Source organism: Geotrypetes seraphini, chromosome 7 (assembly GCF_902459505.1).
Source record: "Geotrypetes seraphini chromosome 7, aGeoSer1.1, whole genome shotgun sequence".
Classification (NCBI taxonomy): Eukaryota; Metazoa; Chordata; class Amphibia; order Gymnophiona; family Dermophiidae; genus Geotrypetes; species Geotrypetes seraphini.
Window position 1 is genome coordinate 174,343,861 of NC_047090.1, and position 26,894 is coordinate 174,370,754.

The following is a 26,894-nucleotide window of genomic DNA, read 5'->3' on the forward strand; positions in this document are numbered from 1 at the left end:
ACAACTTGCGACTTAGACGAAAACGGACTTAGACGTCCCTTTCAATTATGCCCCTCAAGGCTTTTTGCCAATAGTAAATGGTGCAAAATGCTGGTAAGCAAAACCAAGCTGCTACCGGATGAACCTCTGTCATTACCAAGTGGACAAATAACAGATCCAGAAAGAAATGACAAACAAGACCAACATCTTATTGAAAGTGGATGAGAAGATAAAAGGCATGTTTTCATAGTCCAATGTTTGCATTAAACTTTATAAAGGATGGGGTATAAATTTCACCTGCTCCCAGTATAAAAATACACTCAGCAGAAAAAAATACATTTTTCCTGTATACTCATAGGACTGTGTGAAGGAAAACGCTTGACATACTATTAGTTTTTAAATATATTTACTAAAAGATATTGCACTATGATCATACTTCATTCACTCCAATATTTTAACAAGTTAAAACTGAAATAAGTTTATATTTACATTTACAAAAAAAAACCAAAAAACCCATACTGGCGCAGAGATCAGCAGAACAAAAAAAATAACTATTTTAACTGTTTTAATTACAATCTTAAGTACATAAAGTTCCCCAATTAACCCATAGTCAGTTTTGGTCTGGAATAGTACAGAACTCGTTGCACAGAGAGAGAGAACACCATCAGTTTTTCCAGGTCTCCAGCCAAAGGACTTTCGGAAGATTAACTACAACGAGGCTAGAGGCTAAATCGAGTATTATACATCTGGCCCTCATCTCACGGAATTAAAGGAAAAAGTGGAATGAAAGCTGCCTAATAACTTAACTGTAAAACCAAGAATTTTTTTTTAGAATCGTGCACCCATGCCAAAAATCCAAAAGATACACTATGTTCGGTAGGCACCCAAATCTTACTTGAAATTAAGATTTCAGTCTTTTAGTCTATCAGTCTAAAAATGGACTGCAATAACCACTGTAACACCTAGTGTGGGCCCCTCTTCTTATTTGCCGTCGGGGTGGTTGTGATGCATTTCCGGCGTGTAGGTAAGCAGAACAATCATGACCCAGAGATGAAGCAGCGCCTGGCAAAAGAAAAGCATCCAGAAATAGAAACGATATTCAACAGCTGAACAGGCTGACACATTTCACAAAAAACTGCAGAAACTGGCTTCCTGTTACAAGTTAATAAATGCACCAGATAGATGCAGTGAAAAGCTACAAGTGAGACCCTGAACCCTGATACTTATTTGCAACCATACACATGTAAAAATCAATTGCTGTTTACAATATCATTTAAAAGCAATAATCGGATGGATGAATTCACAGTTCATATAAGGGACATTACATGGATGTATTACAGGGATAATTTTATAATGCAGAATCTAACTCGATTGATCACCCTGTTGATGTGGGAGTGTAGAGATATTGTGGACATTGCCTCGGTTCAAGGGAAGTTTTTTCAACTGGTGTGGCTAGTCATCTTCTGAATTGTTAACCTTTTCTGTACGTTTTCTTCCTTGTCATCGATTCCTTGTTTGTTTCATAACTATGCCGCTGGAGAGAGGACTGGGTTGGAGGATTGGGGGGGGGATTGTTTGTATTTTTGAAACCTTTCGAGCTTTCAGTTATCACTGTGTGTATTTCTGTATCTTTGTGGTGTTGAGCTCAATAAACGTTATTTGAACACAGAACCTAAATGGATTTCCAGAAATGCATCTATTCCATGTTTGTTTTATACAGGTGATGTTACCAAATAGCTCCCAGCACTATCCTCAGTAGCACATAGGTTTATACCTGCTTTAAGACAGGTGATGAAAATAATTAAACTGGTATTTTCTAAGTTAAGATTACTTAGACCAGGGGTAGGAAACTCCGGTCCTCGAGAGCCGTATTCCAGTTGGGTTTTCAGGATTTCCCCAATGAATATGCATGAGATCTATTTGCTTGCATTTCTTTCAATGCATATTCATTGGGGAAATCCTGAAAACCCGACTGGAATACGGCTCTCGAGGACTGGAGTGCCCTACCCCTGACTTAGACAATTGTGTGATCTTCTCAATTTCTCTAATCTTGGATTGGTGGTTCGGTTATTGCAATGGTCTGTTAATGGGATTGCTTAAGATGCTATTGAAAGCCCTATAGGTTGCCCAGAAAGCACAACTGGTTACTTGCGCCTTCATAATAGTACACCAGTTTTAAAGAATTCATACTGGCTTCCGATTCAACATTCTTAAAATTTTACTCTTAGTATTCAAGGTAATAAATTATTTACTATCACTCATAATTGCCTCTTCCTTGCCTATTGATCACCCTCCAAGGGAATCGAGATCCTCTGACACAAATCTCTTAAATGTGATCAGACTTTGAACAATTTAGATTAATTTAAGAGAGAACTTAAATCTGAACTACTTAGGCAAGCCTTTAACTCTTTTCATATCTATGGAGCATATCAGTCAGGTATCTGAATAAGAGATTTAGGCCCTGAGTCTATAAATGGCACCTCAAGTTAGGTGTCTAGATCGGCACGCTTAGCTAATCCAGGAGCCTAACATAATATTTTAAAATTGGTTTAATCAGTGCCGTTAATTGAAAGGGCCATTAAAAACAAAACTGGTAGGCCACCATTTTGAGGTAGGCACAGTTAGGGGCAGATTTGGGCGTGGTTTGACTTAAGCGCACTCATTTAGGCCAAGAAAACCCTGGCCTAAATGGCAGTGCATCTAAGGGTTCAATGCCTACCAGCACCTAAGACTGCTTAGGCACCGCTAGGGGTGGTTCTATAAATGGTGCCTAGCGGATGATTGACAACTGCGCTCAACGGCGCCTCGCAGTTAGGCATCATTTATAGAATCGGGGCCTTAGAACATATACTATGTAATTGACAATTGTTTTAGGTTTTCTTATTATTCTCTCCCCCCACCCTTTTACTAAGCCTTGGTAGAGATTTCTACCGTAGCCAGGGGCACTAAATGCTCCGACGCTGCTGACGCTCATAGAATTCGATGAGCGTGGGAGCAGCCTTAGAGCATTTAGCACTGTGGGCCATAGTCGAAACCTGTACTAAGGCTTAGTAAGAACATAAGATTTGCCGCTGCTAGGTCAGACCAGTGGTCCATCATGCCCAGCAGCCCTATTTGAGTCTAGCCTTACCTGTGTCTGTTCTGTTCCAACAGGAACTTATCCAACCTTGTCTTGAATCCCTGAAGGGTGCTTTCCCTTATAACAGCCTCCGGAAGAGCGTTCCAGGTTTCTACCACTCTCTGGGTTTGTACAGAATCTGTCCCCTTTTAATTTTAGCATGTGCCCTCTTGTTCTCTTAACCTTGTAGAGGGTGAACAATCTCTCTTTCTCTACTAAGTCAATTCCCTTCAATATCTTGAATGTTTCAATCATGTCCTCTCTCAGTAAAAAAAAGGGGGGGGGGTATTATTACGGTTAGAATTCTGTAAACTGCTTAGAAAAATGTGATTGTGTGAGATCAAAATATCATAAAATAAAATAATAGTGTGGCCACTACATTTTATATATTACATGTGTGCACTGCAACTTTGCCCTTCCCCCACTCAACTATATCCCTGGAAACACATACATGTATATGGCATAAAAGAGGGGGCTAGGTTACTGTGTACTACTTTTCATGCTGTATACCCCTGAATAATTTTATAATTTTTTTTTTTTTTAGAACAGACTCCACAGGCTCTCAAAGCAATATGCCTTGCTTGATTTAGGGGGCAAGGCTTATTGCTGAGGCTCCTCTAAAAAAATGTGGGGAGGTGGAGGAAGTGGGGGGAGGGACCCCGCTCGAGACCCGCTGGGTTTGACACCCCCGAGGTCGGACGGACCCCCAAACAGGGCCCGCCCAAGCTCTGTCCGGCCAAAAACAGGGACTAGAAACCCCCTAAACAAATTCCAACAGCCCTACCAAGGGAGATGGGTACAGATCACTCAACACCTGCTGGAGACTGAAAGAAGACTGAGATAAATAGAGAAGGGAGTATAGTATATACTGTCCCACAGTTTTGTTTTCAGTCTCCACCTGCTGGTCATGATTGGATATATACTCATTTGTAAAGATTAACCTCTACTGGTCTGGAGAGTGCTAAAGAAGGGGTGATCGGAGGAGAGGGAGCGATGTAATCAAGACCAGTAATTGCTTCTGGAGAAGTGGAAAATGGTTGTCACTTTGTACAATCATATATACCTAGGCAGACTGGACGCTCTGTGCAGATACGTTCTTGAAAGAGTACAGTGTGTATTCTCCTCCCCCCCTTCCTGCTTTCCATGCTTAGAGAGACTATTGCTAACATCACACTGAATCCTTCAGCAATGGCAGCACTTAATATGCTAAAAACTGAGAAACCAGAGGCTGATCAGTTGCTTGTCCACTTTACAGTGTCACTCTCCCATAAATTAAAAGGGTAATTTTGCAAACCATGCAAACTATAAGTAAAGTTTAAAAAAAAAAACCCAAAACACCTAAACCTCCAAACTACTCATTTTTGGAACATGGCAACTTGTTTGACTAAATGCTTCCTATAAAAGGAGAAGTGAAAAGTGGAGTTGCCAGATCGATTGGCCAAAATAGCATTTTGGTACAGCCTTTTGCAAAACCGGTCCATGGCCTTGCCCTCTCTGCCAGGGGGTACAGAGGCATAGACACTAGCCCCTGAAGATTTTTTCAGAGTTGATTCCACCAGGAGAGATTCATGGGGGAGCTGTGGTTTGTCAAACCCGGGAATAGGAACCACCCTATACAGAGAATCCAGCTTGCGGGGAGCCACAGGGATGGTAAGTAGCGTTTCTAGATTCTTGTATTTCCCTTTGAAAAATATAAAATGGAAAGAGCAATTGCTGTACAAATAATTTTAATAAAATAATAATTTTAATAAAATCTGGGGGGTCATTGACAAGATATTTTAATGAATAAATACCATTTTTCCATTATAAATGCAATAAGAAGGAAGGAATGGGGGAGGGATTTTATAATTTTATTAAATATTTAGATCAATAATAAAGAATATTGTATATGAGCTTTGTGAACGCATAGGTTATGGTTGGATTGGGAGGGAATGGGTTAAAATTTTAATGTTTTAATGTTGACTATGAAGAGATTCAAGTGTTGTGTTCAATTTAACTGTTATTTATTGTTACACTTGTTGTAAGATGTAAAATGAATAAAGATTTATTAAAAAAAAGAAAAAAAGCAAGCAAACAATATGGGGTCAATAGTCAACCAGTAGTGCAAGAGTTTTGCTGATCGCCGTCAGTGTTATTCCCGGACATTCAATGCTGGGCCATGACCAGACTTCAATACTGAATATCTGGGTTTTGGGGAGCCATTTAACACGTAATTAACAGTTAAATACCACATAAAGGTAGGCCTGTGTTTTATGTGGTCCCATTTATGAATTACCCAGGCCAGTTAAATGATAAATAGCACTTAGCCTACCAAATACCCCCAGAATGCCCCCAAATAGTCAGTTTTCACTTAAGAACATAAGACTTGCCATACTGGGACAGACCAAAGGTCCATCAAACCCAGTATCCTGTTTCCAACAGTGGCAAACCAGGTCCCAAGTACCTGGCAAGTTTCTAAAGTAATAATTTTCAGTGCTGATAACTAGTTAAGTGCCACTGAAAATGAGCAGATAAATCACTTGTTCGAGACTAACCAGTCAGCGACCATTTCTGGCCACTTAAATTACTCTGAATTATTTATCTTAAAAAGAATCCCTGTACACCACACTGGGCAACAGCAGAGTGGGAAAGAAAACAAAATGTGTACAGGTACTTTAAAAAAAAATAATAAAAAATCATATGTACATGCTCCATATTCCTCTCCCAACCTAAATATGTCCACAAGCAAGTCTGGGTTTAACACAGCTACATATCCACATACTTTTCTCACAATGCAGGAAGCAATTTTCCTTATTTAGCTAAGTGTCTTTGAAAATTACCGTCCCTGTCTCAGCAATTCTTAAAAATGACCAAGCACAAACAACGGTTGGAAAATACTTCATGCTTCCAAATAACTTGGAACTCACCATGTAAATAATGACAAATACTCTTGCCATGGGGTACCTTCGTAGGAAAATTCCTAGTCGAATGCTGTGAAAAATATATAAGGACAATTCAAATATATATGATTTTCAATAGAGGCAATATCCCATTATCTCATACTCCTTAAGTTATTGAACTGATAGTAAATAGATTTTGCACTGAAAGAAGTTTGCTGCACAGTTCTTTATTTCTATAAAGGTGAAATCTGGCCTTACCTATTCATTTTCTTTACTCGAGTTCTGTCAAACTAGTCCAAATGAATGGGTTATATCTCTCTGCCAGCACAGGTGGAGACAATAACCCCCCCCCCCCATAAAAAAAACCCACTTCGAGCCAATTTCACCCCTTTGAGGCTGGTGCTGCTTTCTGTTCCTTTGTATTCTTTGTCGAAACCAAGAGAGCTGAAGGCAGTTGTTACCATTTGCATTTCCAATTCACCATCAAGCCAAATCTAATGCAGTCAATATCATTATTAACCCAGGAATGCCCTGAATTTATCAGACTGAGAGCCCATTAGGGCTCCAAGAGCGGATTCTGGACTAGTTTGGCAAGACTCAAGGAAAGGAAATTAACAGGCTAAATACTACCTTCACTTTTCTGATCATCCATGCCGAGCCAGTACAGATAAGTGGAACGCACCCAAACTCTACCCAAACTAAGCATGAGGAAGTCACAAAAGCTCTCAGGGCGACTACACCTAAAGGAACCTGCATACCCAAGCTGAGTGATTAAGAAGGTGGTGTGATGCAGGCAATAGAGCTGTCCTACCATTATCCTCTGGAAAGATGGCTTCCAATTCCGCCTATCAGAATTGAAAGGGCTCACAAGCCTTCTGGGAACTGCTGCTCCGCCCTTAGATCAGCTCCTTGACCCTTCCTGAAATTGAGCTTTAAAGAACACTATGCAAAATTCAGAAGGAACTGTGCACCGACATCTGCCCCAAAACCTAACGAAACACTACCCTATGAGACTATCAACAGCCGCATTTGATACAGCGTTCTCTCATTTCCCTTGAAGATGTGCTATGCAAAACAGGCTCTGCCTGCTGGGGGCTGCCTATGGGGGGGAAGTGAGTTATTGGAGGAAGAGGACTGTGCCAGAACTACAGGACGCCAGCACTGGATGTGAGCGGTCATTCTGAGCTCCATTGTGGTTTGTGTGCATTGGAAGACGCCATGACAGTGACTGATTGGATTTGTATATTCATATCGAACTGAACTCAACCGCATTAATCTGCAGCTTTTGAGAAGTGGAAGACATCCAGCAGCTAAGTATTTTGGGATACATGTTATTTTTGAGTTTTGCTGCAATTAAGGACAGTTCGATTTAATGCCAAGGCCAGTCTTGTGGTGTTTCCCTACATTGTGGCAGTTTTGACCTTTCCTGCACTGTGATTTTGTTTGAGAGACTTTTGGTATGTTGTTCTCAAAGTTTGTTTAAATCACTACTTGTATATATGGAGTTTCTTTGGCCTATGATTAATGTGTGCTAGCTTGAATTGAGCATTGCACTGGTTTCCCTGAGGTCTTTTACTCCACTTTTTTTTAATTGTTTGGAGTAGCAATTTTAACTCCTTTGGAAGAAAGTAGAAGGGTTTTTTTTTTCCTTTTATTTATATTTTCATCAAATTTTTACAAGAAAATAACTTCTTGTTACAGAAATACAGTAAAGTAATATCAATATAAATCCAAAAATATAAAAGTGGAATAATTTTTGACTTCCTTAGACCACAATTAAATAATAATAATAATAATAATAACTTTATTTTTGTATACCGCCATACCCCGAAGAGTTCTAGGCGGTTCACATTATTTAAACAGAGATTACAAGTGGTTACATATCAAATTGATCATGGAGTAGTTTGACAGAGATTACGAGTGGTTACACAAATTGATCATAGAGTAGCAGACAGCAAGGAGAGAGTATTTACAAGTGATTACATATCAAAATGGTCATAGAGTTGTGAACAGCAAGGAGAGAAGTAGTGGGAAGAGGAGGGAGAACAGGGGGGGGCGAGGATCAGAAGGGGGGGGAAGAGGATTGGAAGGGGCATTGAGGGTCTTGGTCTCGGAATAGGTGAGTTTTGAGTAATTTTCTGAAGTCGAGGTAGTTGTGGGCCTTGAGGACCATTTGGGCTAGCCAAGGGTTTAGTTTGGCGGCTTGGAAGGCGTAGGTTTTGTCTAGGAATTTTTTTGAGTGGCATAGTTTTAGGGAGGGGAAGGCGAGTACAGGGGAGTACAGCCTAAATATTATGAGAGAATAATTTCAACTAGTGTAAAGATAATAGGTAAGGTTTAACACTAATTCACAAATTGCCACTACTTATTAATTTCACCTGTACACACTTCATCAAGCTATCTTTTTCAGCTCCAAAAAGGATAACTGATCTGGTGAAAAGAACACATACTTAATTTGGGAGTATTTTATGATGCATTTACAAGGATATGTCAGAAGAAAAGATGCACCCGGAGATATTACATCTTGTCTTAAAGAGAAAAACTGTTTCCTCCTTTCTTGGGTGATTTTTGTCACATCTGGGTACACCCATATTCTTTTAGCATAAAACATATTTTTATTTATTTATTTATTTTTATTGATAATGACAGGAGTCGCCATACAACAAATCACAACTAATTGGAAAAACTGGAACAGACTAAATTATAATTTCTGGTGGAACTCGTTATGTCATATTTATAAAATGGAGAGAACAATAGCTATACAAAAGGAGAGTTATAATAAATTTAAAGAGATATGGGGGCCATTAACTAAATATTGTAATGAATAGATGCCATTCTTACTCTATAAGTACAATTGTGAATGAAGGGATGGGAGGGGTTTTTTTTAAATTTTATTAAATGTTTAGTTTAAAAAAAAAAAGGGAACAAATCTTTATATGATATTTTTGATTGAAATCTGGTTGGAAGGTAGGGGAAGGGAGGGATTAAATTTTATTCAACGCTATAATTGATAGTAATTCAAGTGATGTATTCATTTTCAATTGTTTAATAATTTTTACACTTGTTGAAAGATGAAAAAATGAATTAAGAATTTTCAAAAAACAAAACATAAAACAAATTTTTAGAAAATTTAAAGTATAATTTCATAAATGCGTCCATGTCCTGTTGAAAAACAAAAGATATCAATAATGTTGCTCTCAACGTTGACTCAGAGATAGATTCTTCAAGTACAGCAGATATGTTCTTTAAATCAAGCTGTGGCGGTTGAGCGGATTGAACATTTTCCTCTTCCAAAGCCTCCTGAGATTTTTTAATAGTTGATGGAAGATAATATATTTTATTCAAAGGGGGAGTAAATTCTGAAGAATAACCAAGGATCTCCATCACATATTTTTTAAACATATCATATGGTAGAATTCCAGGGGGTTTAGGAAAATTCAAAATTCTCACATTCAGTCTGCGGTTATAATTTTCTATGTTTTCTAATCTCCTTTGCAAAAAAGTACTGTCTTTTATTGCAGTATTCTTATAATCATTTACTGATTGTACATCATTTTGCAACTTCTTAAGTGAGCTTTTACTCTCAACATTCATCTGCTCAATAGTTTTTGTAACATTGTCCAACTTGGCTCCAAGAGCCTTTACCTCCTCTGCCGTCTTCATCCATGTGTGTAAGGTTACCTGCAGAAATGTTGAGAGAAAACATGAGCTGCACAGGCTCTGCCATGTCCAAGGATAGATATTGCCTTCATGAATGTTCATATTTCTCTATCAAAGGGGAAGGAGAGCAGATAAAGAGCCCAGCGTGCTTCAATTATGTATTTTTGACAGAAAGCAGCAATAAAATAGCTACTGATCCCAAAAAACACAGGGGCATGACCAGAAGTTAATCCACGCACATTGCAGAGACCACAACTCAATCTGGGGGACCTTTCTTACTTTGCTTTTGGCAAGTGCACACGCCAAGACCTCCCAGGAAAGGGACTTGGGAGTTCTGATCGACAAGTTGATGAAGCGGTCCACGCAATGTGCAGCGGCGGCAAAAAGGGCGAACAAAATGCTAGGAATGATAAAGAAGGGGGATCATGAACAGATCAGAGAAGGTTATCATGCTGCTGTACCGGGCCATGGTGCGCCCACACCTGGAGTACTGCGTCCAGCACTGGTCGCCGTACATGAAGGAGGACACGGTACTACTCGAAAGGGTCCAGAGAAGAGCGACTAAAATGGTTAAGGGGCTGGAGAAGTTGCCGTACAGCGAGAGATTAGAGAAACTGGGCCTCTTCTCCCTTGAACAGAGGAGATTGAGAGGGGACATGATCAAAACATTCAAGGTACTGAAGGGAATAGACTTAGTAGATAAGGACAGGTTGTTCACCCTCTCCAAGGTAGGGAGAATGATAGGGCACTCTCTAAAATTGAAACGGGATAAATTCCGTACGAACATAAGGAAATTCTTCTTCACCAAGAGTGTGGTGGAAAATGGGAACGCTCTTCCAGAGGCTGTTATAGGGGAAAACACCCTCCAGGGATTCAAGACAAAGTTTAGACAAGTTCCTGCTGAACTGAAACGTACGCAGGTAGGGCTAGTCACAGTTAGGGTGCTGGTCTTTGACCAGAGGGCCGCCACATGAGCATACTGCTGATATATATGGACCACTGGTCTGACCCAGCAGCGGCAATTCTTATGTTCTTATGTACCAGCTAGCAAACTGAACTCCCATGACTTATTTAAGTGTTTCATCACCATTTATTTCCAGACATACTGAAAGCAAGTGGAGGGAAAGCGGATTGCACTTGTCTAGCTAGTGCCTATCTACTCCTAAGCCAGGCGAAACATATTAGCTCAATAACCCCAACTATAGCTCAAGGGTACTTCAAAAGATACAAAAATATTTAGCTATATGAGAAAACAATTCCCTGGCACAACACATTTAAGTGCACTAAACCATAACTCAAATGGTGAAAGCAGGGCCCTCAGTGTGAAGTGACAAGTTTTGAAGAATGGATCAGAAAGACCTGCTCAGAGGCTTAAACAAGAGGCTAAAACACAATGTTTTCAGCCGCACACCATCAGAGGAGCCCTGCTTCTGTGATATAAAGTGTAATAACCTTGCGAAATATAAAATAAACAATATTCTTTTAATAATTTCAGTAACGCCAGAAAGAAATTTTACCTCCACCTGTAAACCCGACAGCAGAACAAAAAGCAACAATCTCAGGACAAAATAAAAAAAAAAAAATCATCCATCAAAATACAGATGCACAGACTACTTAGCTGAATATTGTATAGAGCCCAGGAATAATGGATTGGATACGATGCTATCCAATGTTCACTAACTGTAATTTCCAAGTAACTAGACAGGTCCGACAGGGCTCGGTTTCGAGGCTCAATGCCCCTTCATCAGGAACCGCCGAACTTCAGTTGGCTACGGCTGATACACGCTGAGAACGCCGTCGCTGACTGTCGGGTTACATATTAGCTGAAATGCTAGGACTTACAAGCATCGTGCCACCTACCTTTTATTATTCCCCAGACATAATGGAAACAAGTGAAGGGAGAGGAGGGGAGTGTGGTCACTTCAGACCCCTGACTGAGTTTGAATGCAATACGATACTATGGGGGAGTGGCAGGCTTGTCTAGGGAAGAGGCTGGGCTATCACAATAGTTATTGCTGTCAAACCCATCAAGGGTGAAAGTCAACACCAGCTGGTACTGGATCCATTGGTCTGGGTCCCTGGGACTTGGTCTATGTTCCAGCAGGGGTGTCAACGTCCCTCCTCGAGGGCCGCAATCCAGTCGGGTTGTCAGGATTTCCCCAATGAATATGCATGCGATCTATTAGTATACAATGAAAACAGTGCATGCAAATAGATCTCATGCATATTCATTGGGGAAATCCTGAAAATCCGACTGGAGGACTTTGACACCCCTGACTTACAGTCTTCCCAGGAGCAGCCTAACTGTAGTTGTTGCAGCACGCCACGTCTGCGCCATCCGCTGGAGCCACAGATGACTCCGACTCCCTAGGGGAGTGAAATCAGTTCTGAACTGTTTTCTTTTTCTCTGGTTCCATCTGCTGGTAGGGGAATATAACTCATTCATCAGGACTGGTCTGATATGGACATTATGGAAAAGAGAAAAAGGCAGCAGATCGTGGACTTGATATACCACTTTTCTATTTACATATTCTATGCAGGTTCTCTCTGTCCTTACAATCTGTGTTTGTACTTTGAGAAGCAGGGTTTTTTTGTTGTTTTTTTTGGGGGGGGGAGGTTAAATATTTATTGAGTTTCTAAAGCTAACAAAAATGCAATACAGTATCTATACATATAATATTAATCATATATGCATTTATAATCAATTAAAATCCATACAACAATACCCCCCCCCACCCAAGCAACATTTCATAAGGGAATAGAACCATACAAAGAAATACCCCCTCCAGCCCTCCGTCCCCCTGGGTGTGTGTGTGTGTGTGTGCAATATACCAACAGGAACAAAGGAAAAAAAAACTATTACAATGATTCCATAAAAGAGATCAAAGGGCCCCAGATTAACTTAAATCTCTTATTATGTCCCAGCATATCCGCGTTTATTTTTTAAAATCTATAAATTAAACATAAATTTGCCCACCAAAAATTAAAGTTAAGGTGATCCCAGTTCTTCCAGTTGTGCATAAACATTTGTATGCAGGAGAGTAAAATATCCCTAGTGGAAAACTCAGGGTTAAGTGACTTGTTCAGGATTTGTTCAGAGTTTTTCCCTCTTACCTAAACTGATCTATAGTGCTTGCAGCCTTTCGAACTTTCCCGTACACTCCAGTCACATTAGCATCCGAGTCACTAAAAAGAACTGGAACATTTCGCATGCGGGCACCTATAAAAATCAAGAAGGCTCATTAAATCAGAAGAACAACTAGTGCCAACTTATAGATTTCACAAACACACATGGAGTCAGTAAAATCTACCAATGGCTCAAATCAGAGAACATATGGTTTCTGAAATAACAACCTGTGGAAAGAAACAAAATGTTCCACCAATCGGGAGACAGAGAAGTGGCCTGAGGGGACAGTAATAGCAGAGCAGACATACAGGAAAGCTGGGTTTGATTCCTCCAATTCTTGCAGTTTCCAGGAGAACAGCAGTGTTAGGTTTTCCGACTTGACTGGCATCTAAAATGCACTTGAGCTCTGGGTCTACATTAATGCTAATTCTTTCTTTGATTCATAAGCATCAGCATATCCTGAACCCAGGGTGCAGCTGAAGATGGGGGAGAAAGCTTTACTCCTTTTAAACTAAACTAAAGCTTAAGATTTATAGACCGGGTCATCTTCATATAATAAAGCTCAACTCGGTTTACATCAATTACATAAAGAAAAAGGCGTAAGTTTACAATTTAGAGAATAACCATGTTTTTAAGTTTTTGCGAAAAAGTTGAAATGAACCCAATTCTCTTAACCTTGGGTCTCTCCATTTAGAGGCAGAATTTGAAGACACGGAAGTTAAAAGCAGGTCCAAGAATGAAACAAGGAGCTGGCTTCTCAGGTCATAACAATAAAAACAGAAATAAGCAAAACTCAGGTAAGCTGTTGAAGTATAAAGGAATAAGTTACCCAATGGAGGAAAGAGTAATAAATAAGCCATCAAACCATTACACAAATAGTCTGATTTGTTCTATTTCCATCCAAAGATGGAAACAGCATTATGCAATATATTTGTAAAATGCAGTAAGTTGCTTAACTGGGTTGTATGGGTGGCTTTAAAATTAAAGTTGCTCTTACAGGAGATCTGAATTTAGAGTAACCTCCAAGCAAACAAGCTGTTCTGCCTGAGGGTAGGAGCTGCTCTAGGATGAAAAGAAGCAGAAAGACTGCAGGGCACTCTCATGGTTACCTTCCTGCTTTTGTGCCCGTTTCGCGTCTCCTGATCAGGGATATCTGTACTCCGTTTTTTACGCATTTCATATTGCAAAGTATTAAGAAATACAGACTCAGCTAGCTAAGTCTGGTACATTTAACACAAGTGTGCATTTATTTATCATCTAAATTTTGCTCACACCTTTTTCAGTAATAACTCAAGGCGAGTTGCATTCAAGTACACTCATTTTTTTCCCTGTCCAATTTTGTACCTGAGGCAATGGAGGGGTAGGCGACTTGCCCAAGATTACAAGGAGCAGCAGTGGGGCTCGAGCCAGGCGCCCTTGATGTCAAGCTCGGTACTCTCACCACTAAGCTACTCCTCCACTCTCCTTTGAACAGCAGATAGGCCAGGTTGTTCAGTCGGTAAGACCTTAGATTTTGACTCCATTCAATCATTAATTCATGCCTTTGTAATACCAAGGTTAGATTATTGTAATTCAATTTGTTGTGGAATCAATGCAGCGCTTTTATGTGGGTTACAGACATTACAAAACTCAGCAGCTAGGCTTCTATTCAAGGCTCAAGAATATCTCCTTTGTTGATAAGTTTACACTGGTTGCCTATACATTATAGATCTAAATTTAAAATTGTTTGACTTTTAAAGCTCTATATTATACAGCTCCATCATACTTGGCTGCTGTAACCATTCCATGTATCCCAACACGTATATTACGGTCAGTTGACTCTCAGAGACTGGTACTTCTTCAAAAATGGCCCATTATACGAATCAACTTGTAATTCAGCTTTTTTCTTTTTCTTTTATAGAACGACCTTCCACAAGTTATTCAAAGTGAACTTTCATTTCCAAAATTTAAGGGCTCCTTTTACAAAGGCGAACTAGGGCCTTACCGCCCGGAATAGCGCACGCTAAATTACATTGCATGATAGCCGTTACCGCCTCCTTTTGAGCGGGCGGTAGATTTTCGGCTAGCATGCGCTAAAACCGCTAGCACACCTTTGTAAAAGGAGCCCTAAGTCTATTTTTTTTTTTCTTTTTAATTTGGCATTTAATTTGATGTAATTTTTAGATCGTCAGTGGACATGAGAAGACTGCCTTCAGGAAACAACAAAAAGATTTTGGGTTGTTTTTTCTCTCTTCACTATTTAGATTAGGTCTTTCCTATTGATAATTTATATTTAAGTTACATTAGAGGCTCTGGCAGAGACCCATTTATTGTTTATTGAAAGCTTCTATACCGCTACTAACGATTGGGAGTAGTCAATTCAGAGCTCCACATAAGCTTTTATAACGGTACCTGAGCTTCAGGAATGGTGTTATATGAGTTCTAATTTATGATCTCCTATAATGGTGTTACAATATATGAGCTTTGGTAATGATGTTACAATGCATGAGCTACGATTTATGAACTTTCCCATTATCTTTTATTATTTATTACTAGTGTTTTAGCCCGTTACATTCGTTACAGTAATGGGTGCTAGAATAGCCCCACCTATACCCTGACCCTGCCCGGACCCTGCCTCCCACTGATCCCAGTCCCACCACCTCACCTTTCACCATTTCCTTTGTACCCTTTTGGCCCTCCTTACTTACCCGAGGCAGCAGCAGCAATCCTGACGTACCAACCTTTCCTTCCTCAGTGCCCCAAAGCAGCAGTGGTCCTACCATTTCCATCTCTCCATTTCCCACTTTCACACCCTCTACCAACATTGCTTTCTGATTCTTCCTTTATCCAAGGCCCAGGTGCACTTCCACACACTTCCTAAAACTGCTCCTCATGGCCCTAAAACATGTTGGAAGGGAAGAGTAGATTCTCTTCCCTCACATAATCAAGCAGCGCACATGCCTCCAGCCCCTTCATTTTCCCCTGAAACTGATTAAGTTACCTCTGCAACTTCAAGGATTATTAAGCCATCAAACGAAGATCAAATGCCCTCCCTTTATTTAGGGGATGGCGTGAGTCAAAATATCCAAGATGCAAAGCACACCAACTAATGAGCTTCATTTTGCCTCTTTGCCAGACATAAAGTGCCGCTGCTAAGCTATTCATGACATAAATCAGACAGGTGAAGCCATCTTCCGCCACGGCCTGCAGCGGCCAACAGCCGCCACGGCGGCCTGCAGCGGCCGACATTCGCCTCGGGAGATTCTCACGCATGCGCACTCCTACCTGCGGTGCCCTACAGCACACGGAAAACAGGAGCACGCAGGTGGGAGTACGCATGCGCGCTTAGGGCTTTATTATATTAGATTATTATATAATTTACATTTGAGAGTTTTTCCTGTGTTCATCCTGTTTTATGTATATACTAGCGCTGCCCGATTCAGGAAAAAAATTTCGATTCAATTCAGCCTATTGAATTGGATTTTCAATTCGATTCAACTTTTCTGCCCAATTGGGTATTTTTTTTTTTTTTTAATATCCTGGTGGGTTTATTTTATAGCCTCTTCATCCCCTTTGCCAACGGAAGAAATTTTTTTTTTTTTTTTGAAAACAACAAAACACGATGAAAATCAACGATTATGAGTAAAATTAACCCAAAACTGCGGATCTAGAAGGCACAAGTGAAGGAACTTCGCGCAGAGAGTCAAAGACGGACTTCTCGGCTCCGCGGAAAAGTAAGAACTGAGGAGACACGCCCGGTGCATCGGGCGGGAAGGCAATCGCTCATGCACGGTGTGGGCAACTCGAAACTTCTGAAAGTTTCTACAAGCAAATATGCTTGTGTGACGTCCACATCGGGGCTCCGTTGGATGACGTCACCCACTAGTGAGAATACCTGCCTGCTTGTCCTGGGATAATGCTATCTTCTGGGTCCTCATCTTCAACTTCCTTCCCAGAATCTTGAACTGTTTTATCAGCGTGCTTCTTCTGTAGTCTCTCCTGCTGACATTATTCGTCCCGATGTGGATCATTACTGTGGTCTCTTCCATCTCCGCTCCTTCCAGGATTTTTCCAATTTTGTCCACGATGTCCTTGGTTCTTGCTCCTGAGAGGTGAGATGCCGGGGGGGGGAGAGGGGAAGCGAGATGCGGGGGGTGGAGGAAGCCGGACACCACGGGGGGGGGGGGGAGGACCGGACAGCAGCACTAACCGGCTGAGGCTCCCCCCCCCTTGCCTTCTAAAGCAGGTGTGGCAGCAGCCGGCCAGCAAGAGCAGCGCTGCCACTCCTGCTTTAGGGGGTGAGGGGGGAAGTCAGCCGAATTGGGAAGCCGATTTTTTTGTTTTGAATCGATTCGAATCGATTCACCCGAAGTGAATTGGTGAACCAATTCGAATCGGGCAGCACTAGTATATACCTTATATTCTTGTCATGTTCCAAGTGGGGGTTAATGGCATTCTTTTCTTGTTTTAACTAATTTTCTCATGTTTTGTAAGCCACATTGATCTGCTGTAAATTGCAGGATACCAAATTTTAACAAACAATTTTGTATGGTTACACTTTCCATGCTTAAGGGACAGCGCTTCCCTGTACTCTTTACCTTCACTACTCTCTACTCCAGTCATATTGATAGCACATCCATTGACACTGCCACCTTGGACACTCTTCAGCTGCTGCTCCAGACGCTCCAGCTGATAAATGAGGGAATTCTTCTCGGTGCCGAGACTCTCCAGCATGGTTTGCTTTTGAATGAGTGTCTCTGTCAGTTGATGTAGTCGATTTTCCAGTTCAGCCTGACTGCTGCTGCTCAAAGCCTTGTTTGTAAGCTATATAAAAAATATATGTTTTAAATTAAATACATGAGATGTAGACAAAGTACAGCATGTAGTGAAATAAATCATTAATTCTTAGGCTTCCATCTTGAAATAAAACAGAATGGAAATTATTTTCTACTGAAAACCATTTGCAAATCTTGAGTCAGATGAAAAAATCCAGAGAAATCTTACAAAAAAAGCTAGAGAAATCTTACAAAAAAAAAAGCTAGAAAAATCTTACAAAACGTGAGCAATACAGAACAGTAGAATCTGGTACAAAATCCTGTGTAGTGTAGTATGGGTATAAGTGGATTGATTTTTTACTCTTATCAAAAATTACACTCAAAGTTACAGGGAAATACTTTTAAAACTAATAGGATGAAAAAAATTTTCAATCTGAGAAACGTTTTTTATAACCCAGCACTACTTTTCTTTGGGCACTCGTTTGTTCCTTTTAACGCTGTTTGTCATAACACCTTATCTACCACGGACCCCTGAAGAAGGCGTGTTGTCCGAAACACGGACCGTGTCGGGTTCCTGGTTTGGTAATAAGGTTGTATATACTATTAAAGTTTGAAATAAACAGTGCCTGCATCTTGTACATAGTCTGCAGTTGTTTTTGATAACCACAGGAAACCATCCCCATGTTTATTTATTTATTTGGACTTATATCCTGTCCTTCCAAAAGAACTCAGAATGGGTTACAAGTTTCCATACATAATAAAGTAGAATAGGGTATAGTAATGTAGAACACGACAGTACATTTTAGGTCATGATATGATAGGGGAGCTTGATAGTACTATACCATACCATATTGTTTCTTATACTCTGCAAATGTCAACTGGGAATCATAGTAGTCAAAAAGGACAAGCCCTCATACAGCATGGGGTGGTGTTGTTAAGAGTTTGGCATGACATTGCGGTAATAGAGCTTGACAGTACATTATAGTGCCTGACAATACGAAGCGTGGTAAGGCAGTACATAACAAAGCATGGCGGTGCATTAGGATGCATGTCAGTACGTGGTATGGCATACAGTACATACAGGAGCATGGCAGGAATGTGATAGTGAACGGCATGGCAAGACAATACATACCTGTGAATGAAAATATATGCTAGGTGTGGTATAGCATGGAATGTCTGGCAAGGTGTGGAAGTGCCGGCAAGGACAGTGAATGACAGTACATGGCATGTCATTCTTTAAAGGAGAGAGGGAAGAATCGGAGTATGAATGGACCCAGACACTGACCCTCAAGCCTTGCACTGAAGAATTCTGGTGTAGAAGGACTGAGGTTCAGATAGACATTAAAGAATGACACGGGATGGTTTCCCACGGTTATCCGTGGGGAAAGGACAATTCTGTCACCGTGTCATTCTCTATGAACTTTTAAATATTTTTAGATCATTTGAAAGATAAATGTCCATTAACAGGTGTTTAATGAACCCTCTATACTGCCTATTATTTAAAAACCAAGTGGGTTCTGAGCAAGGGAAATAAACTTGAATGTAGAGCCTTTGAATGCACCTGGTTCCTGAGCTTCTGAATCTCCTCTTCCCGGTCTTTTATCCTGCTCTGCATGCTGTTCTTTATCCGATAGAGGTCTTCTTCTGCGTACTGCAATTCCTGTAAAAAATGACCAGCAACAAATCACCAGAAAATATATAATCTACTTTGCTCTTGAATATAAACAGAAAAACATTGGAATTTTCAAAACAAGCTGTTTTGACCTGATAGAATATCTATCTTTATAGAATAGATCTTGAAAGAAAAAAAAAAAAAAAAAAATCCAACCGATGTTGCATTTCCCTGATGTAAAGATTATAGTGTCAAAAATGGAATCATCTGTCTCTCAGGCGGATTTATTGTGGAATTTACCATCTTTAGAAATGCTATCTTTAGAAGAAAAATTATTCTTCTGCAAAATGGTTCATAGTCTTAAGCGCGCGAGACAAATGCGCGCCGACAATTCAGCGCAAGACTTCAGCGCGCCGCAGGAAAACCTTCTTTTAAAGGGCTCTGACAGGGGGTGTTGGTGGGGAACTCCTAACTTTACTTAATAGGGATCGCGCTGGCATTGGGGGAGGGTTGGGGGGTTGTAACCCCACATTATACTGGAAACTTAACTTTTTCCCTATTTTAGGGTTACTAAACCCCCACCCCCAACACGGCAGCGCGATCCCTATTAAGTAGAGGGGGGTTTCCTCCCACACCCCCTGTCGGAGCCTTTAAAAAGAAGGTTTTCCTGTGGCGTGCTGAAGTCTTGCGCTGAATTGTCGGTGCTCGTTTGTCAGCGCGCGTTTGTCTCACGCGCTTTTGTCCCGTCACCCTGCAAAATGCTGAAAAAAAACCTTATTTAATTCTTTTTACTGATTTTACATTTTTATTTGTTAATTCCTCAAAATGGCTAATATTCTCTTTTGTAATCCACATCAAGCCATTTGGTAAATTGCAGAATATAAGTGTATGTTTGTAAATGCACTAGTCAGAGACTATGGGATCCTTTTACTACGGCGCGCTAAACGCCAAGGCACCTACAGAATAGAATGGGCGCCTTACCATTTAGCGCGCGCTAAATCAGTTAGCGGGTCTTAGTAAAAGGACCCCTAAGTTAGTGGCCTATAGAAACAGAGACCAGCATGATGATGGTCTGGTGATGCCAAGATGGTACAAGTGGAAGACACTGGCACTTTTTAAACAGAGCTGGCAATTTGGAGAATGGAAGTTCACACATCTTCATTTTTATGAAGCAGGCTGAGGATGGGTTATCATTCCTCTCTCCCTTTTGCTGCTGATCTAACTTTTGTAATGATTAAGGAGCACTGCAGCTTATGTGCTTACATGATCAAATTTTACCTGTTTCACAAACTTTAGGTAAAATGACACACATCAACCGACTCATTTTCGCTTTCATTTTAGTTATAGGCAAGTTGAAAGCTGCCACAGCATGTATAATAATGTCTTTATCAATGCAGAATAATATAGCGTGTGATATTCAGGAGAGATCATCAAGGAAATGTCTCTTTTCAAAGCTGCCATGCATCTCCCCATTTGCTCACTAGATGGCAGTAATTTTATTTTTAAGAACTGCTTATAAGTCGGCCAAGGGTCTTACGAAACATTAGGAAATGGTATAAACATACAGTAGGTAAACAACAATTAAATGTGGCTAAGAAGCAGAGATAGAGGGAAAAAATCAAATTAGACATACAGGCTGGAAAAATTGTTTATTTAAATTTTGGCAAGGATTTCAGCACCCCACCACACACGTTGCTAGATCTGTGTTTCTCATTCACCCTGTTGACAAGCAGTATTTTTTAAAAAACATATTTTTCTAAGAGAGGAGGGGGGGAGAGGAAGGAGATGAACTGGCACTGTGCCATGCCAGGTCAAGCCAAACCCAACACTGAATATTTCTCTTTAAAACTGCTCTCCCCCAACAGCTTCAAACTTACTTGTTTCAACCGTTCCAATTCAGCCTCCAGTTCTTGCTTAGCTCGGTTCTTCTCCGCTACTTGCTCTTGGACTTCCTGAAGCTGTTCCCTCGCTGATTCAGCTTCACTCATTTGCTGCATTTCTAGATCCTTAGGATAGCATGGGGGGGGGGGAAACCAGTTAAACATCTATGTCACTTACAGCCAAGGTGGGCATCCTGGGTTACAGAAAACAAAGTTATTAAGGGAGTTATTCTGTAACAGGACGCTTACGTGAGAAGTCTACAAAAGGTACCTCTTTCAAGCCTATGATTTGAAGAAACCTTTTTTAGTTTTCAAGTGTTTTTATTGATGACTTCACAGCAGTACAACAAGAAAGGAACAGAATAATACATCACCATCCCCCTGTCCAATTTTAGTGCAACAAGTAGTAATAATAATAATAATTTTATTCTTATATACCGCCATACCCAGCGAGTTCTAGGCGGTTTACAATAAATTAGATTAGGATCCGCATAGACTTGTAGATTTACAACAAATTTATCGGATTTACAACAACTGTCGCCAAACTTGGCAGATGAAAAAGGGAAATTTACAACAAATTTAGCCAACTTCGTAGATGAAGAGGGCAGAATTACAACAAATTTATCAGATTTACAACGGATTTGGTCAGACTTGGTGGATGAGGAAGGAAGTGGGTAGGAGAAGCAGGGGGAGATAGGAGCTATCGTGAAGGAGAAGAGTCGGGTAAGGGGCCCTGAGATTATCTGAAGGGTCGGTTAAGGGTCTTGTTTGCTTAGTAGTGACGTCTCACAACATACTAACCAAAGAAAGTACAAGGCAACAGGTTTGGTCATCAATATTAAGGTACAATACCCTCCTCTCTGTACCTTTTTAAAAGCAGCTCCCAGCTCCAGTCCCAATAATGTACAAACACCTACTCTTAAGATGGTGTAAACCAGTGTTTCTCAACTTCAAGCCAAGTACCCCCCTAAGTCTAACAAATATCAACCAAGTACCCTGCCCAAGCTCCCTCCAGACCCCACCCCCATCATAATACTAATTGTAATGCAATTTCTTCCATTAATTTTTCATATACACACAATATAATCTTATTAATACATAATGGTAACCACGAAATAGCCCCCACACACACACAAAGCACACTGTATACAGAGAAAATGTTAATTATCATTTATATTAGGTCAAGGCAGATGACTTTAAAATATGCAATGTCACCTCAGTAACAACTATAGAAAAATAGAGAAATATAGTGTAAAGTATAGACAGCAGATATAAATTCTCAAAACTGACACATTTTGATCATTAAATTGAAAATAAAATCATTTTTCCTATCTTTGTTGTCTGGTGATTTCATGAGTCTCTGGTTGCACTTCCTGCTGGCTGTGCATCTAATATTTCTTTCTATCTGCCTCCTGCACACTTCCTCTCCTTTGGACCTCATTCCCTTCCCCAACCAACATAACCCAAGTTAGTGTCCCCTTCGTCCTTCCCTTCTGTCTCATATTCATGCCCCTCCTTCCTTCTGTGTCCAAAGTTCATGCCCCCCTCCCTAACTTCCAGTCTTTTTCCCAAATTCATGCCCCTTCCATGTCCCAGCATGCTCCTTCCCCCTCCTTCACGAATACATCCCCTCTTTCTGTTACTTGCTCGTTCCAGGACAGCACTCACTCCCTTTAGGGCCATCCAGATGGGCTGCTCCTTCCTGCCTTCAGCCGCACAGGGACGTGAACAGCGGCTCTTACACCAACAGCGGCTCATGTCCACCAAGAAAAACAAGCCTTCTCTCTGATGTCAGCTCTGATGTCAGAGAGAATGCTTCCGGGTCAGCCACATGTAGCGTGCAAGAGCTGCTGCTCACGTCCCTGTGCTAGACAGCCCTGAAGGAGATAACTAGGATCCTCTGCTGAACCGGAAGGCTTCCCTCTGACGTCAGCTTTGACATCAGAGGGAAGTCTTCTGGGTCAGCTTTGGTGGAGGGAGGAATGCAGGAAGAAGGGCATGGGATCCCCAGCAGCAGTGGCAATGTCTGTTTCGAGAGCCGTGCAGTGCCGCATACCCCCAACAAGTGGCTCATGTACCCCTAAGGGTATTTATACCATATGTTGAGAAACTCTGGTGTAAACAAAGTATGCACATGGCTACAGTTTATTGACTTAGATATAGACAGTATATAAGTGGTTTACAAATTTGCATACCGAATATATAAAATATATACAGTAATAAAATTTAAAGAAAAATAAAATAAATCATATCACTAACAAAACGTCTTATATATTGTATAAATATCAAATAATTTAATAAATGTTTTAAGCTGTTTCTTCAAATTTACTGTTCAGACCATACTTGCTGAATATTTCCATATGTTCTAACAAATGACTTTCCAATAGTTTTGTGAATTATTCGGTGCCAGATGTTCTTATATTCAATGGCAGTTGATTTCACATCACTGAGCTTGTGATAGAAAATGTACTTTTGCATGTTTCCTAAAAGTGGATGTTTCTTAATGCTGGAATGTTCAAATGACCAAATATTACATTACATTACATTAGAGATTTCTATTCCGCCATTACCTTGCGGTTCTTAATACACGATTAGATACATATACTTTCAATAGTGCTAATAAGTAGTGAGCAAATTCCTGTATAAGGCTTGTGTATACATAACAGGCGTAATGTGTTGGTAACACGAATAACCATTAAGCAAATCTGGCGTCTGCACTCCACCCAAACTATGTCCTTGCAAATCCCTATACACAGATCACACAACACTAGGCACAACCTTTATTCAACCCTTTTCTGTATATTAAATAAGCTTCACAAACAGAAAGGGCTTTATAAAATTTCCCCCTAAAAGTATTTCCAAATCCCTAAGACTTGAAACCTTACGACCAACCCGAACTTCCTGAACTGGGTGGCTCAAGAGCCAAACAACAACAGGAAAACTGATGTTTCTTCTGAAGCCAGCCAGGTGAGGAGAGACAAAGAGAGAGAGAGAGAGATGGGGACCAAGGCCAAGGTGATGTGTGAAACAAAGAGGCAATTGCCTCTTAGCTTCAACCACCACCAACAAGGAAGCTGACAGCATGTGCAGCTAATTCTCCAGAAGCTGACTTGTGGAATTTGGTATACGTGACAAACAGGATACTTCATTACGGAGGATAGAGGCTGGAATCTTATCTTGGTTTAGAGCAGGGGTGTCAAAGTCCCTCCTTGAGGGCCGCAATCCAGTCGGGTTTTCAGGATTTCCCCAATGAATATGCATGAGATCTATCTGTATGCACTGCTTTCATTGTATGCTAATAGCTCTCATGTATATTCATTGGGGAAATCCTGAAAACCCGACTGGATTGCGGCCCTCGAGGAGGGACTTTGACACCCCTGGTTTAGAGTGTAGGCTGGAATCTTATCTTGGCTTAATGAATGTCCAAGCCTGCTGTTTGCTGCCGAAGCACAGAATGAGGCATGATAGTCAGTCACATAGCAAGTAATGTGAAGACAGTATAAAAAGAGCAAGTGCAGGACTGTTCTCAGAATCCATCTGCGTGCAGAAAAGGGAGAGTCCCATGATTGACCTGGTCCATTGGTTGCCTGAAAAGGGGGGATTTCCCGGCTGTGAGGGGCGGTGTTGCTACGATCATGGTGAAGTTATTCTAAATCAGGGGTAGGCAATTCCAGTCCTCGAGAGCCAGAGCCAGGTCAGGTTTTCAGGATATCCACAATAAATATGCACGAGATAGATTTGCATCTCAAGGAGGCAGCGCATGCAAATCCATCTCATACATATTCATTGTGGATATCCTGAAAACCTGACCTGGCTCCAGCATTGTGGATATCCTGAAAATCTGACCTGGCTCCGGCTCTCGAGGACCGGAATTGCCTACACCTGCTCTAAATCATTTGTGTTTTGTATATCACTGCAATGCAATTTATGTAATGATTAAATTAGTATAATAAGCATTACCTTATGTATGTCTCTTTGTATGCTGTGAAGTGTTGACTATCTAACGAACTTGGCATTACACAGCATGCTTTGGGAAGGGAGATTGCTGGCTACTGCTGATCTGGCCTGGAGTTTCCCCCTCCCCCCATGTCTACCAAGAAAAACAATTCAGTGCGAACAGTAATGGAAGGATGAGGAAGCAGAAGCGAGAGAGGTTGCAACAGCTGGCTCCTAGGTTTTGGATCTGACTCTTAGTTTAGGATGCTGCAGAAAAGCTACACACTCAAAGACACACATACTCTTACCCTTCATACTGAAATAAAAAATAAATCCAGCCACCGCAGGCACTCTCTGCTGATGTGTCACAACCGTTGAAAGTCACACCCTCACTAATTGGCCTCTGGACACTTTCCTCATCTTCTTACAAACGGATTAACAGTTCCCTCAGCTGAACAGTCTTGCAAATAGCACTTCCATCACAATCCCCTTAAGTTCTGTTCCCATTCCCCACTCAGGGTCTCCTTTGGCTTCCATTCTTGCATACTTGGAGGGGGGAGTACCAATTTTCTAAGCATTTCCCCCCCCCCTTAAAAAATATTTTGGAGCCAATACTGAGACCACGGGAGAGAAGCTGACTAACTCTCATGGGTCAGTGCTGACCACAGATATTCAATACTTATCCCAGGGACCTAACAAATATGTTTGCACTACTGCAAACTTCAAACACCTAAGGCAGACTATAAAAATTTCAACCTAATAACCAAATGTATTTCCAAGTTTCTAAAACTTAAATATTCATTGTAATTTTTGATTTAAAAAGATATTGAGTTTTAGGTTTAAATTAGACCCTACAAGTAGCGTTTGTTTGAATTGTATTGTGCTTTGTGCAGTATGAAGATATCTCCTCGTCAAAGATTCTTTACTCTCCTCCCAATGAAGCAATGGGGAAACTCGGCAGGAGATGACGAAAATTCACATTTGAACTATGTTAACCACCTATGAAGCTCTTATATGAGGATGACATTGTTCAATTAGTTTTTGGACTTTTGGGCTAACAGTTTTTTGCACATTGATTAGGACACGATTCATAAATGCACGGTGGGAATCACGTTATAGGCTATGCAACAGCAGTTGAATAATTCATTACTGAATAAGAAGTGTCACTGCCAGCAGATCACAAGCCTGTCAACTGGTGCTGCCCGATTTGCGATTCGAATCGATTCACCGATTCACTTTGGGTGAATAGATTCGTTTTACAAAAAACCGAACTTACCGATTCAAGTTGGCCCCCTTGCTAGAGGAGCTTTCCCTCTGCCGCCAAAGTCCGTCCATCTTATGTAACTTCCAGTTTTGTGAAACCGGAAGTTACATCAGAAGCAAGGATTTCGGCAAAGGGAGCACTAAAAAGTAGAAGCAAGGACTTCGGCAAAGGGAGCACTAAAAAGTAGTAGTAAGGATTTCGGCAAAGGGAGCACTAAAAAGTAGTAGTAAGTTAAAAAAAAGATAGTAATAATGAAAGATCCCATCCTTAATGCATGCTAGCAAGAGAAAGCGCTGACTGTTCTCCCTGTGCGTGCGATCCCAGATGCAGAAAGCGAATGTGACTCTCCCTCCCCTTGGTTCTGACCTGCAGCCGCAAGTTTTCTCGCAGCCCAGACACAGCACCAATTCGGTGCCAGTAAAACAGAGGCCATCTAGGCTGCCGATGCTGCTTTTCAGTGTGCTTCGCTCTCGTCTCTCTTCCTGTTGGCTACAACATGCAGGAGCTGCTCCTCCCTCCAGTTCCAGTCAGTTCTAAGCAAAAGGCTTGAGGTCCTCGGGGTTGGGAGTCTTCAGGTGAACCATCCTCACCACCCTTTGAGGTTTTGATAAAGTAAAAATCAAAACTGCATGAGGCTGCCAGAAATCCTAGATTGGTCTGAAGGATCCACCCTGGAAATGGATAA

The 26,894-nt window shown here is 40.9% G+C and overlaps 1 protein-coding gene across 4 annotated transcripts in view; it reads right to left on the reverse strand.

Moving 5' to 3' along the window:
* Window positions 1–336: 336 nt before the first annotated feature.
* GOLGA5 (golgin A5) overlaps window positions 337–26,894 on the reverse strand; it is a 135,994-nt gene continuing 109,436 nt past the window's right edge. For 2 of the 4 annotated variants that reach the window (XM_033951238.1, XM_033951237.1), the window contains 6 exons: window positions 21,007–21,135; window positions 19,079–19,177; window positions 17,341–17,566; window positions 12,751–12,856; window positions 6,004–6,067; window positions 337–1,041 (listed from right to left, as the gene is read on the reverse strand). In XM_033951238.1, the coding sequence (XP_033807129.1) occupies window positions 961–1,041; window positions 6,004–6,067; window positions 12,751–12,856; window positions 17,341–17,566; window positions 19,079–19,177; window positions 21,007–21,135 (705 nt within the window). In that variant the 3' untranslated portion in view covers window positions 337–960. Of the gene's footprint in view, window positions 1,042–6,003; window positions 6,068–8,709; window positions 9,658–12,750; window positions 12,857–17,340; window positions 17,567–19,078; window positions 19,178–21,006; window positions 21,136–26,894 lie in introns of those variants that run through there. The other 2 variants (XM_033951236.1, XM_033951239.1) reach the window with 2 other exon arrangements.